General features: G+C 31.6%; 2 protein-coding genes across 4 annotated transcripts in view; both read left to right on the forward strand.

Moving 5' to 3' along the window:
* Window positions 1–3,685, forward strand: part of LOC111639351 (girdin-like) — a 40,167-nt gene extending 36,482 nt beyond the window's left edge. Inside the window, exon 13 of the mRNA XM_023385220.1 lies at window positions 3,621–3,685. Coding sequence (XP_023240988.1) covers window positions 3,621–3,685 — 65 coding nt within the window. The remainder of the gene's footprint in view (window positions 1–3,620) is intronic.
* A 4-nt stretch (window positions 3,686–3,689) lies between these two features.
* Window positions 3,690–13,857, forward strand: part of LOC111639347 (A-kinase anchor protein 9-like) — a 71,429-nt gene continuing 61,261 nt past the window's right edge. For all 3 annotated transcript variants that reach the window (XM_023385215.1, XM_023385216.1, XM_023385217.1), the window contains exons 1-4: window positions 3,690–3,770; window positions 4,788–6,001; window positions 9,627–9,717; window positions 10,617–10,814. In XM_023385215.1, the coding sequence (XP_023240983.1) occupies window positions 3,750–3,770; window positions 4,788–6,001; window positions 9,627–9,717; window positions 10,617–10,814 (1,524 nt within the window). In that variant the 5' untranslated portion in view covers window positions 3,690–3,749. The remainder of the gene's footprint in view (window positions 3,771–4,787; window positions 6,002–9,626; window positions 9,718–10,616; window positions 10,815–13,857) is intronic.

Here is a 13,857-nt window from a genome sequence, read left to right on the forward strand (position 1 = left end):
AGTTCTGTTTATTCATTAATTTTATTTTCCTGAAATTTTGGGTATCTTTTTAGTGATGCAATTCAAATAACTTCAGTGATTGGTGCCACTGGAGGAATGTTTGGATGTATTTTTTTACTCTTTCTGTCAATGAGCACTAAAGGGTCCTTTTAATACCACCCATTGTGGGTGTGGCTGGGCAGTGAGGGAATGGGCTCAATGAGGATGGACCATTCCTTGAAAATCCTAGGATTTTTTGACCATTCAAAGTGGATCCTGGGTTTTTGAAGAAATAAACTGACAGCTCAATTGCTTCAACCATCCAGTCATCACTAGAGTGATGTCAGAATTCATTATGATTCAAGATTTTAAGTATGATCAATAGTAAATTATTTACTGGCCCTTTAATTTTTCTCATGTAATTGCTTCCTTTCTGTATATTTTTTCAAACGTTTAATATTGATGGAAATCTGAAACTTTTTTAATATATCAGTACAATTGTTTTCTTGTAAGCAAGTAATATTTTTGTCAGTTTTGTTGTAGTCTGCTTTGTTTATCTAGCAATACCACAGTACTTTTGCTGGTCAATTGCTTTCTATTAAATATTGACTCCATTTCTGCATACAGTAACAGAACAGTTAAATATTATTATTACTTTTTTAAAGAATATTTGATTGAGTTAAGTACTGTGGGTGATTGGTTACAAACAAATCGGATAACGAACACTTTCACAAAAGATGTTAGGACAATGAACACCTCACAGAACAAACACAAGAAGAAGCGACATAAAATAATGAATACTGATTGGTATTCCCTTGTCTTCAGGCAACAATTTGAAGCTTTTCGGAGTGTGGGAAACGTCAACATTGATGCTCAACCCCAGTATATGCCAATCAGATAGTATTCCTCCAAACTTTGAAACTCTCTTTTATAATTCCAGCCTTTTATTTATCTGACAGAAAGAATTCTTTTATAGTATTTGTGAGGCTATTGGTGGTCACTTGTTAAGTTTTGCGTCGGTTTTTATTTTTGAAAGGTGAGAGTACAATAGAAAAGGTAGAGGGTGGGCAGATGTGTGATGTCTGATGTTGCTGGGCAGTATGGCTTGAACAGGTCTACAGTAGGCTGCAGTTCAATCTTATCTAAGAAAGATATACTGTATTATCAAGAAGACTCAAGCAGCTAAAGGAGTAACAAAAATCACATCTGAGAAATAAAGAACATTGAAGAGCTCATAATGGAACCTGAAACTGATCTGACAACAGAAGAACGCTAAGAACTCTTGAATGAAGAACACCAAGAAACTCTGCGAGATATGTTTTCTTCTGAAAAAGAGAATTAATGTCAATATCTGCTATTAAATACTTTTTTGAAGTAGGATGATGTCAGAATGACGTTCTTAGAATTGCATCCAAACCAGGTTGATGGTAATAGGCTTAGGGATCTCTACAATTACAATGCTTTTAATTACTTCTGAAAAATCCTGAAGAAGAGAGAAAAGCAATCGACATTAGACAGATTTTTTAACCCCCACAAATGGAAAAAACATGACTAATAAAATGCAAGACTGTGTATATACGTATTTTTATTATTACATATAAATAAACGTAGTAAGAAAGTATATATTTTTTATTTTTTAGTCTCTAGAATGAATTAATCAAATTCCCATAAAAACCTGTGGTAAATCGATAATCGGTTAACAAACAATTTGGATAGCAAACAAAGTCTTGGAACGGATTATGTTCATTAACTGATCACCCACTGTATTATGTAAATTTTTAATTATCATTCTTCAGTAGAAACAAATCATGACAGTGAGTTAAAACCCCAACTTTTACATCAACCTACTTCATATTTTTACAAAAATCATTAAGATATAATTAAATCTAAGCTTTATCTTATACTTTTGCAAGAATATTATATCAATATTTACCTAAACAAAGAGTTATGTTCGTCTTTTGAGACACTCAAATTTTAATACTTGAAAATTGTCAGAGTACATATACATAATTGGTTGCTTGAGTTATTTAGAAAAATACAATAAATATTTATAACATCTGTCATATTCTTTGACTTACTTGCCTTACAATGGAGTGAAAATGCACCAGTTGATTCTTGCTTTAATTCTACCTTTTAGAGCTTTCTTTATAATAATAGGTTCTTGACAGGAATTATTACATATTATTACTCTATTCTATTACATGAAGTAGATTAAAATTATGTAAGACAAGCCTTTTAATTTTTGAGATATATAACACAACCTCAATAATTATGTGAAGTTTTTAATTTAATAAAAAATAAATTTCCTATATTTTTTCTTTTTACTTTTCCTGCCTACCAACCCTAAGAGGATCATTTTACAGACCTGTTTTGAATTCAGCCTGACTTGCACTGGGACAGTTGATTGGTAAGGTGATGGGGTCAATATATTTCGGACAGTCTACCCCTGAAAAATTTCCAGGGTTGTTTGCTGCGATTTCATCTTAGATCCCCTAAAACAGTAGGCAGTTACCATAACTGCTTTGGTCATCCAACCAGCAATTTCCTATGTTATTAAATGATTATTATTCTTTACTAGCTGCAAGGACCTGCTTCTCTGGGTTTTTATTTGTGGGCAAAAAGTAACGATAGTGAAGATTAAGATAATTACATTATAGCCAATCTTACCCATTTTCATAGAATGCAAGAATTAGGTCCACCGTTTCCAGACTAATTAGAGAATTTTTACATGAGTCTAAAAATATGTTCAATTTTCTGCAAAAACGCAAAAAACTGCCTGTAAATCTTGCATGCCGCTTTATATTAACACTTCCTTTGTTACTCAACACTTCCATTGTTAACATTTGCATTGTTAACAGTTCCACTGTTAACACTTAAATTGTTAACACTTTCATTGTTGACACTTCCATTGTTACACATCTTCAAAGTCAACCTCTTTCAAGCCCATATCTCCCGCACCCTTATAGCTATCGAGACGCAATACCATAGTGCACGAATGGAGACTTGGGGCTACTACCACATACAAACACCATTCATGTGCGATGTGAAGTTTTGGCTAAAAAGTGAAGTATAGGGGACACATACGTCCATTTATATATATATAGATTACATTTTATATATCAGGCAGACATATTTGGGTTGTTAAATATTCAAAGTGTGAATATATAAATCAATAAAAATATGAAGTTAGAACTTTATTAGAGGACAAATGACTTCTGAACTCGCTCATTCCATCTTTGGGTCTGATTTAAATTTGATCTTTGTTTGAATCTTTGATCTGAAGATGAGGATACAAGTTCAAAGAACATTTCTTATTTAAAAAAAATGGTAAGTTTAAAAATACAAGAAAAAGTTTTTTTTTTAGTATTAAGAAATCATTTAAATTTTTTAAATTGAGATTCTTACAACAAAAAAAAATAATCGACTACAATGAAAATTATAACAGAAAAAGCTGGTTTAATGGAGCTAAAAATACATAAAACAAAATAAGTAATGAATCTTTTGAATGAAACGAAAAAGCCAGTTGTCTGTATTGGATGAAAAGGATTAGATGTAATGAATCTTTTACTTAAGATGAAAGGATAAAATATTGTTTAATTACTTGTAATTTTAATTATATTTTATTACTTGATTTCTTTCAGTGATGAAACAGTACATTAAAGATCACATACATGAAGCAAACACAAGAAGAAGAGACATAAAATAATGAATACATATTATTTGAAGTATATCGTACTATTTGTAATGAAGAAGGATGTGAACGAGAGAACATGGAATCATTTAAAGACAAAGTATTATTATTTTGTTTTATCTTATAATATTTAATTTATAATAATAATATAATAAAATTTTTAACATGAGACATATAAAAAAAGGAATATTGATTTCATAATTACATTTTTTAATTTGTTTAGTAAATTAATTAGTAAGAAAAAAAGTATGAACATTTATTATGGCTAAAGAACATGCTTATTGCTCCAAGTGATCCTAATTCAAGTCTAGGTTAGGTCATAAGTAATTTTAAGGAATGATCTCATGCTTTACTATTTCATCTATCCCATTATGGCTTTTGTCACATTTATAACAGGCATGAAGAAAAGCCATCACAGTGTAGAAAGAGTCCAAGAATAAAATTACAGAACAGTAACTTGATATATGATCATGTTTGATTCTTACAAATGATTATAATATTGATTAGTCTGTATTGTTGCCAAGTAAACATTCAAAGATAATAAGCCAATTGCTATGTGAAAGAGTGTGGCACTTGACAAATTAATGTAATTTGAGGAATATATCTACAGGGTGAGTCATAAGTCTTCATACAAATGGTGAAAGTGGTGAGTTATGTTTATTCTATTCATACAAATGATATCATACGATGCCAATAGAATAATATCAGTCTGTTCTTCCTTCATTAGTGGCATTTCTTGTCAATTGGTTCATTTTCCTGCAAACGAAAAAGAAATTAGTCACTACTTTCACTATTTGTACGGAGTATGATTTACACCGTATAGTAAAATTTAAATGTAATCCACATAAATACAGACAGTGTTTGGTTAATATGGTAGATATGTTTCTTGATAATTTGATAGAAATGTTCCTTAATAATGTAGTAGTTATGTAGTAGAATTCTTCATACAGTATCGAGTAGTGTCATTCTTTGAAACCATATTATACTGAGAAAGTATGATGTAGTACAAAAATTATCTGTGTTAAAATGGAAATACCTTAACAGAGTATTACTTATATTTTATTAATAATTTTTCTAAAGTAAGTATGAGTGATTAATTGCTTCTCTCTCAAATTAGGTATCAGATAGTGAAGAGATGACTGATGAAGAAAGTAACATTGCTCCTGATAAAATAACGAAATCATCAAGTGTACAAAATTTTAATAGTACGAAAGATATTGCTCACATTAAAAATGCAACGTGCGATTTAAACGAAGAAAATTTTAAGAAATTTGAATCATATTTTAGATTAAAAATTCAATATATGAAGAAGGAACTGGAAAATGTTGTAAAACAACTAATTTCTAAGTATCAAGAACAAGAAAGAAACATTGAAAATATATATGAAATTAAATTAAATGATAAATTAAAACAGTTCTATATGAATTTCAATGAAAATTGCTTAAATGAAATAAATGATACGATTAAAACATTTGGAAAAGAGAAGTCGGACAATGTTGGAATATGTTTTGAAGATTTTGCAAAAAGTCTATTTCATATTCTGTTTGATTATATGGAATTTGGTAAAGATAAATTAGAAGAAAAAGTTTCAACAGAAAAGATACAAGATGAACTAAAACAAAACAATCAGATTGACAAAGAAAGTTTTATATCTTTGTTCATAAAGAACACATTATCTGAAGACGATAGCTGTGATGAAATGCAGAATCATCTGAAAGAGGAACTTGTGATGATAAATCAAGAATTGCATGAACTTAAACAGAAAAAGAAGCACGTAGAAGAAAAATTTGATAAAGAAGTTGCTACATTGATTCAGAATCAGCAGAGAGAATTAATCTTTATTCGTGATCAGATTTCATCCGAATATGTGAAAGGTAAGAATCTTCATAAAGGTGAAATCATAGATCAAATTGAGAATTTAAGAAAAAATCAAGCAGATATAAATATGTTGTGGAAAACATTTTGTAAAGAGAAAAATTCTCTCAAACTAGAAAAGGAAAAAATTATAAAGGATGTAAAATTGAAATATTTACAAGAAAATGGATATTTAAAAGACAGAATTAAAGAATTGACTGAAGAAAAGCATTCTCTTCTATCAAAGCACGAAGCAGAAATTAATAAAATTAATTATTTTCATGGGGAAAAATTTCATAAACTTCTGAAAGAATTGAAAATGCGTGACGTCGACAATATTATTATAGATGAATTAAATGAGAATTTTAAGATTATGGATGCACATGATACATCAAATTTGATGGTAACTGATGCCCAGAAACAGAATTCTGATGCTGCACTAGAAGCCTTGACCTGTGATTTAGAAAACAAATCAAAGTAAGTATTTTTTGTTTGGGAATTTAGAGTTATATTTTTATAATATTTAGTAAATTTTAATTATCAGTTTTAGCGGTAGCTAATCTATATGAAAAAATAAACATAATTATTACAAACAGGACAGTCCATCATTTGTATAGCTACATTAGGAGAGATTATTTAGTAATGTCTAGCAAAAATGATCTCTACAGACATAAATGGGCATAGGGTTTGACCTTCCTCCCATTGTTAACTCTAACATTAACCAGTTTAAGAGTGCCTTAACAGTAATTCAAATATGACAAGCTTATATTAATATACATATTTTACATTCAAGAGTCGCTCTGGAAAATTTAAAAATATTGTCAACTCTTCATCAGTTTTTAATTTTTTTATTTTCACCACTTTATAAATTATTGCCACCAGTTTTACTTACTAATCAATGCAGGTGCCAGTAGCCTTATCAGTTTGTTATCTGGAAAGTAAAAGTAACATGTTAAGCTATCACTTACATGGACAGTATCTCCAGTTTGAACAAAACTTGGTAAGCATGTAGCCTTAAACCCAAACAGCTTCTTGTCTAAATAATAGGTCCTATTTCTCAAGCCTCTGTGAATTGAATGTTTAGCTTATAAGTCTTTGAAAGTTTCACATCTCTGAGCGGCAATAGTTGAGTTAATAAGACTCTAAGTGCTTAACCTATATGATGTAGGTTCGAACTTTCGGAATTTTGTTTTAGTTCTTTTTATGTATAACATAATTATTTTATTGCATCATTGCTCTTGTTTTATAAGCTTTAAACATAAGGAATAACAATAGTAATAATAATACTAAGGATGCAGTAAAATAACAATGTTACACATAAAAAATACTAAACTAAAGATTTATAAGCTAAACACTCAATTTTCAGAGGCCTGATTTTTGGGAAACACTTGAGAAGTGCGTCTTATTATTTGGACAAGGAGTTGTTTGTGTTCAAGGCTACATGCCCACCATATTTTGTTTGAATTGGAGACTCAAATGTCTGGCCCTCTCCTTGTTAGCAAGAGAAATCATTTTTATATAATTTTTTAATGAAAAATTTCGAATAACACATTTGATCAAAATGTTTAAATAGTATTTCACATGTTTAATAAAGTAAAAATTACATTACAGATACTCAACATATCTTCATTGCTTGCCATGTCCAATTACCAGGAACAACTATTCTTCACTGCAGAGATGACCTTTCTTTGTAGGCTACTACTATGCACAGATATGTAAAACAGCCTAAAATGTCCACAGGTGATAATCCCAACACAATTAAAATATAACATTTCTTTGTAAAAAAGGACTGGTGGAAATCACAATTTAATAGACTGTTTTACATCGATTGAACATGGTGAGCAATGAAGATATGTTTAGTACCTGTAATGTAATTTTTACTTTAATAAATTGTGATTTTTGCCAACCCTTTTTAAAGTATTTCAATGTTTTGTCATGGCAAAATTTTTGTTTTAGTTTACTGAAAAAAGATCAAAGTGAAAAAAATTTATCCCAAAAAATTCCACAAATTTTTTGTTGGTCAATAAAAAATCCCCAATCTGGAAATGCTGGGCAGCATTACATGAAAACTGCCTTCAGTTCTTAACATCACTTCTGACTTTTCTGTCCAAACTCGCTGCATGGCGTCATGAAATCGCTAGGTGTGTGGTGCACTGGAGCTATACATTCTACTGTTTTTCCAGAAGTGAGCTTTGTGATTCAATTTAATGATGAATGTCAAAATAAGTGGACTAAGGTTTTTATTACTACTTGCTATCACCAATATTATATTTTTATTGCCACTTTAATAAAAATATTATCAAGTAGTGATTTTGGTGCTATGTACCCTGTTTCCCCGAAAATAAGACAGTGTCTTATATTAATTTTTGCTCTCAAAGATGCGCTAGGTCTTATTTTCAGGGGATGTCTTATTTTTCCTTTATTTTTCTTTGAAGAAGAATTCACATTTATTGTTGAACAAAAAAATTCCTAAGTTTAACCTAAACGAGAGTGACGTATATCCGGTCGTGTCAAACTGAACTTAAATAAAACCGAAGTGAACTTACGAAGTTCCCGTGCTGGAGTGGACTTCCCACTCTCGCTTCAACTTAATCTTTTCATAGCATCGACATTGGGCTCAATGACCAATTAGTGCTTACTGAACCATAGCACTATGCAAATGTGATGTGGCGTGATTCCCGGCCAACCAATTAGCGATCACCAGCCGTAACGTTATGCAAATCTGTGATTCCCAAGCCATAGTCTTATGCAAATCATGCCATGTGGCGTGATTGTCTGCTGACCAATCAGTGGCTGTACTTTCAAAAAGCCAACGGCCACTTCCAACCATCTGTCGATGACCGTTACGACTAAAAAAAAACTTTGCTAGGTCTTACTTTTGGGGGGAGGTCTTATATTTCACAATTCAGCAAAATCTCTGCTATTTCTTATTTTCAGAGGATGTCTTATTTTCGGGGAAACATGGTAGTACAACCCCTGACATTGTTTTCTTGACATGTTGTCTACTATGAGCTGTTTATGCATTCTCTGAGATCTTATACTTATTATGCAGCCTACAGAGAGGGTTACCAATATGATAATTTGAGATATCGGTTATTATAAAGTAAAAAATTGTGAAAATTTAATTCATTTAAGCATCATTCACACTTGAATATTAAATAACTAAATTTTCTCTATATTACAATATTCCTATACATAACTGTGTATGTATCTTGTAGCAACATAGCAATATACAAATGCTCATGTTACATGTTTCATGTAGAATCATATGGAATGTTGGGTTAACCATCCAATATTTCATGTGACTCTATATGAAATGACCTTTATTTGGTAACAAATTGGTGAAAGAATGCATCTCCTGTTCTTATACTCATCACTATTTGGGCTGAAATTTAAAAAATTGTAGACCAATAAATTCCCACTGTTGTCTGTTTGTCTGTCCTTTCTTAATCTTGGAAAAAGAGTTAAATAGATGAAAGCCGAGACCAGATATAGAAAGCTTAGAGGTAAGTGACTTCGATTAACTATATACAAACTTCTGATGCAATCCGGAAGTCATATTATTTCAATTCAGAAATTTTCCCCTGAAAGGAGTTAGATGACCAGCACAACTCTATTGTTAAAGGAATAGTATACTACTAATTTGAGGTGGAGAGCATATATTTTAAATTAAATAAATTAAAAGTATGATTAAAACTTGCAGCTTGGCATTGTGATGATGTTACCATAAATAATTTAATTTAAATTCAATACATTGGATATGATCTATTGTTTTAGATGACGACGAAACAAATTCTTTAAATATTATCAAATTAATAATATTCAATGCGTATGGGTATATATATTATACGGGCATATTGTCATATAATATATATGAGCAAAGTTTGAAATCTCTGAGAGTTGTAAGGCACCACAACTCCATAACTTTACTAATCACATTTATTACAGTTATATCAATATTAGTCTTTGTTATAAAGCATATAATGACAAAATAAATTTAAAGAGTAAATATGATTTAAATTATTTTTAAAATACAGTATTTCGCATAATTAAAAGTGATATTACTAAATAATATATTTATGTGCATTTTTTAATTGTTCAGGGAACTGAAGGAATTGCAAATGAAATATAACAAAATTGTTATAGAATCAGGGAAGTCCAAAGAGTTAATGAGTGATAAAGTTCCTTACGAAGTAAGTAAAATACTTTTATAATCTAAGATACATAACACTGTAAATTGTGTGAGAAATAAATTGTATTTGCCCATCGATAAAATAGGGAACAATAGTCCACACCTTCTCAAAACTGCACTGATATATAAAATCATACAGAAACCAAAAATTGCAGCAAAAAACATTAATCACTATGATGCTTTCATTGTATTTAACCAATCTTCTTTAAGAACATAAAAATTGAAGTTTGTATTGAATAGAATAGTGATTTGAAAAAAATTCTAGAGTAAACATTTGAAATGTGTGAAGCTGGACTAATTAAATTATATATAGAAAAGAATTTCAAGTTTTATAAATATCTAAAAGTCTGATGATTATATCAATATATTAAAGCCAAATGATTACTGGATTAAATCAGGCTACATTATCACTACTAACAATTACTTGGTAATCATTTTGCTTTAGTCATTTCACATGTTTATTTGTGTGCTACTTAAAGAAGGTCAGTTAAATACAGCCGAAAACATTATAGTAATTAAAGTTTCTGCTGCAATTTATGGTTTTTATATTTTTTAAAATAGTCCAACACCTTATCAAATTAGTTAGAAAGTTTTAAGCTAATTACATAGTTGTCATAAAGTTATCTGACTATTCAGAAATTTGAGTCTAGTTTGGATCCTCAGAAATTTTTGTAGATGGTCTGATACATTGGACCATGTCCATTACCACTTGTTTGATCCATTGTAACCTGGTAGTTTGCAGGAAGTGTAGGAAAATTTTTTACTTGAGAAACACCTTTATATACTATTTAAATATCTTTATATACTATCAATTATAAAATTTTTTTTGATATGATTATTTAATAATTGAAGTTATTTCTTACATATTGAAAGTAGCATATCTGTTCTTGCTTTATTCAGTCAGACAAAGTAGTTCGTGGAAGTTGCAACAAGAATACGATTACGGACGAAACTTGTCAAGATCTCAATTTGAAATTAGAACTGTTGGAAGAAATGGAACAATTGCAACTACAAATGGAGAAGGATATGGCAATGTATAACCAAGAAAATAGCCATTTGTTAGAGGAGTTATTACAACTTAAATCGAAATTTAGAGAGGTTTGTTTCATTTTATTTATATCATAAGCATTAAAGCTACCATAAGCATTAAATGATACCATAAGCATTAAAGATACATAAAGCATTAAAGATACCATAAGCATTAAATGACTACTCTGTACATATGCAATATTGTGTCTGTTATTAGAAACTCAGAGTAAATATCTTATATTATTTTGAATAAGATAAAGTGAGTTAGACAAGGTGTAAAAAATCAAATAATATATATCACATATTTTCATTTATTTTTATGTTGTTGCAAATGAAATATCACGTCTCCTTGTATTTTGATAGTTCACATGACATACATGCACACGTAAAAGACATAGGTCATACAAAGTTTAACTGGTGGAAAAGAGGGTAAGGGAGAGAGGGGAAGAAGAAGGGAGAAGAGATAGACAGTAGAGAAAGGTAGGATCCCTCTGAATGGCGTGCATATGGCTACTGTACCCTGTACGTTCGATGTTGGTGTGCAGTTTTTAGGCTGCAAGGCCATAGTCTCCCAAAGGGTCTAAAAGAAAACCTGAGTGTAGCGAACACCAATAATTGAGTGTCGCTACAAATAGCTAAGTGTATAAGTTAGTGCCAAGTGGCTGTTAGTAGGAAGACTTAATCTACTTAATACTAATAAAACCGAATACGAGCACAAATCTTAATACTACTTAACAGCTAGACAGACAGTGCGAAAAGCAAACCAACACAATGACAAACTTTGCAATCCTGTGTAAAGCTACCCTACTGTCAGAATAAATGTGATAGTGTAAGTAGTGTCTTTTGTCCTTCCTAAACCTAATGTGAATTAAGCTCATATAAATAGCTAAAGTTTTTGCCTGTGCTATTGAGCAGTGTGTACCTAGACTGAAGCAAGTGTCGTGAAGCTCGTGGCCTACGTTGGAGTAAACTACAAAAGCAGCACCCACATCGTCACCCATCTTGGAACCGTCAGTGTAAATCCTAAACATGGGATGATCATCTGGAACTTTGAAGTAAATGTCAGAGGCAAGCTGATGAGAGGGGTGGTAATTGTAAGTCAGGAGGGTATTTTTGTCAATGCTGAATTTTTTGATATCATCAATCAAGGTCAAACTGAGGGGAATCTTACCTACTCTAATCATTTTGTCAACATTGAAGTCGCTATAATCTCGCCAGGGTAAGGTAATGAGATTTTCCTGGCAAATAATGCATTTAATTTCTAAGTCGATAGGGGTCAATCCTGACATCACCAAAAGACACTAGTGGGTGCGGTCCTATAAGCCTTACAAATGCATAGAGCTGCAATCCTTTGAACAGTTTTTTATGGTTATGGACTTTGGCAGTCACGTGGCCTCAGACCTGTACGGCATAGATGAGTGCTGGCTGAATTGCACTCCTGTAAATAAGCTTAGTAGCGTTAGCGCCAGGCCCCATGTGTTCCTAGCAATACTAATGAGGACGTTGGCCATCTTTTTAATTTTGTCCATGATGTATTTGATATGGGGTGTGAAGTTAAGTCTCTTATCAAGAATAACACCTAAATATTTAATTTCTGTTGTTTGCTTTATTCCATGAGCACCTATTCAAAGGGTAAGCTTCCTGACGATTGGCACATTCCTATCAACTATCGTGCTTTCGCATTTGTCTGTGTTAATGGGTTGCCTATGCTTAACCTGTCCGATGTTGAAATTATTGTCCATGGCCTGTAACACCTTGTTGAATTTTTGTCAATGTTAAGCCAAACGAAAATTACACATTTTTAAAAAAGTAATTGTGGCTATTTTATTGTCTGAAATTATTTTTTTATTTTATAAATACAGAAATATTATATTTCGAAAGTTCGTTTTAATATAAAAATTATGACACGTAGCGACATCTAGTATCAAAAATGTTCGATGCAGAGACCAATATATTTGAGGTCTCCACACAGGTCAAATGAGGTCAACACGAAAATATTCAGGAACAATGCAGGATAGGTTAATACTCCATTGTTGAATGTTATTGAGAATGTCATTGCATATGTCCTGTAAGCTTTCACAGTTCCTGTGTGAAGCTAGGATAATTGTGTCATCCACATAGCCCTGTGTGCGGCTGACAAGAAGCAGGTTGTCGTTTAAGTGCAGGATAGAGTTATAGATTGTGTTCTAGAGACCAGCATCATACCTTGATCCCTGAGGGCAGCCTTTAGTGATGGGTATGATTATGTTATTTTGTGTTGTATAAACATCTGCACTTTTGTTGCTAAGATAGGATGTTGAAGTTTGTAAAGATTTTGAGGGCAGTGATGAGCCTGTAATATGTGCAAGATAGAAGGCCACCAGGCTTGATCAAAGGCGCCTCTAAAGTCAATAGTAATTATAACCTTATGCTGATTATTATATTTAGCCCGGTGAATGTAGTTAACAATTTGGTGGATGGCATCTACAGTCTCTCTGTTTTTAGAGAAGCCAAACTGATTCTGATGCAGGGCTCTATGCTTGTGTAAATGCCAAATGATCCTATTAATCATTAGACCATCTAACACTTTTCCTAGAGTTGGGAGAAGGCAAATCGGTCTGTATTTTTTTGTAAGTGTTAGCACTGTTGGGTTTGGGAGATCACATGACAATCAACTTCTTTAATGTCACATACTGAGTTGTTGATTCTTTATGTTGAATGTAAAGAAAGTGGTGTTTCATCTGCAACAATGTCAGGAGGTTGCAGGGAAAAAATGTTAAGCATATTCCTTGAAAATACTATAAATCTTTTGCCACAAGTTTATTACACAATCATTTACACCACATCACTTTCAAAATAAGCTCTTGCTGTAGCTGCCTGAATTTATTCCATTTGTTGAAGCAATACTGGAAGCTATTTTTTTCCATGTTTTTGCTAGTTCTTGTTACTACAATTTCCATCTCTTCTGCCAATTGAAACCTGCCTCATTTAATTTCTCTTACATTATAGGAATGGAAAAGTCTTCAGGAGCAAAATCAAAGAATAAATAGGTTGGGTTGAGGAAACATTGTTATGTCTGTTTTTGTTAGATATTCATTAACCAGGAGTGAATGACCGATGAAAGTTACTAGTA

The sequence above is a fragment of the Centruroides sculpturatus genome, unplaced genomic scaffold (genome assembly GCF_000671375.1).
Source record: "Centruroides sculpturatus isolate CEXI.00-Female unplaced genomic scaffold, Cexi_2.0 scaffold942, whole genome shotgun sequence".
Lineage (NCBI taxonomy): Eukaryota > Metazoa > Arthropoda > Arachnida > Scorpiones > Buthidae > Centruroides > Centruroides sculpturatus.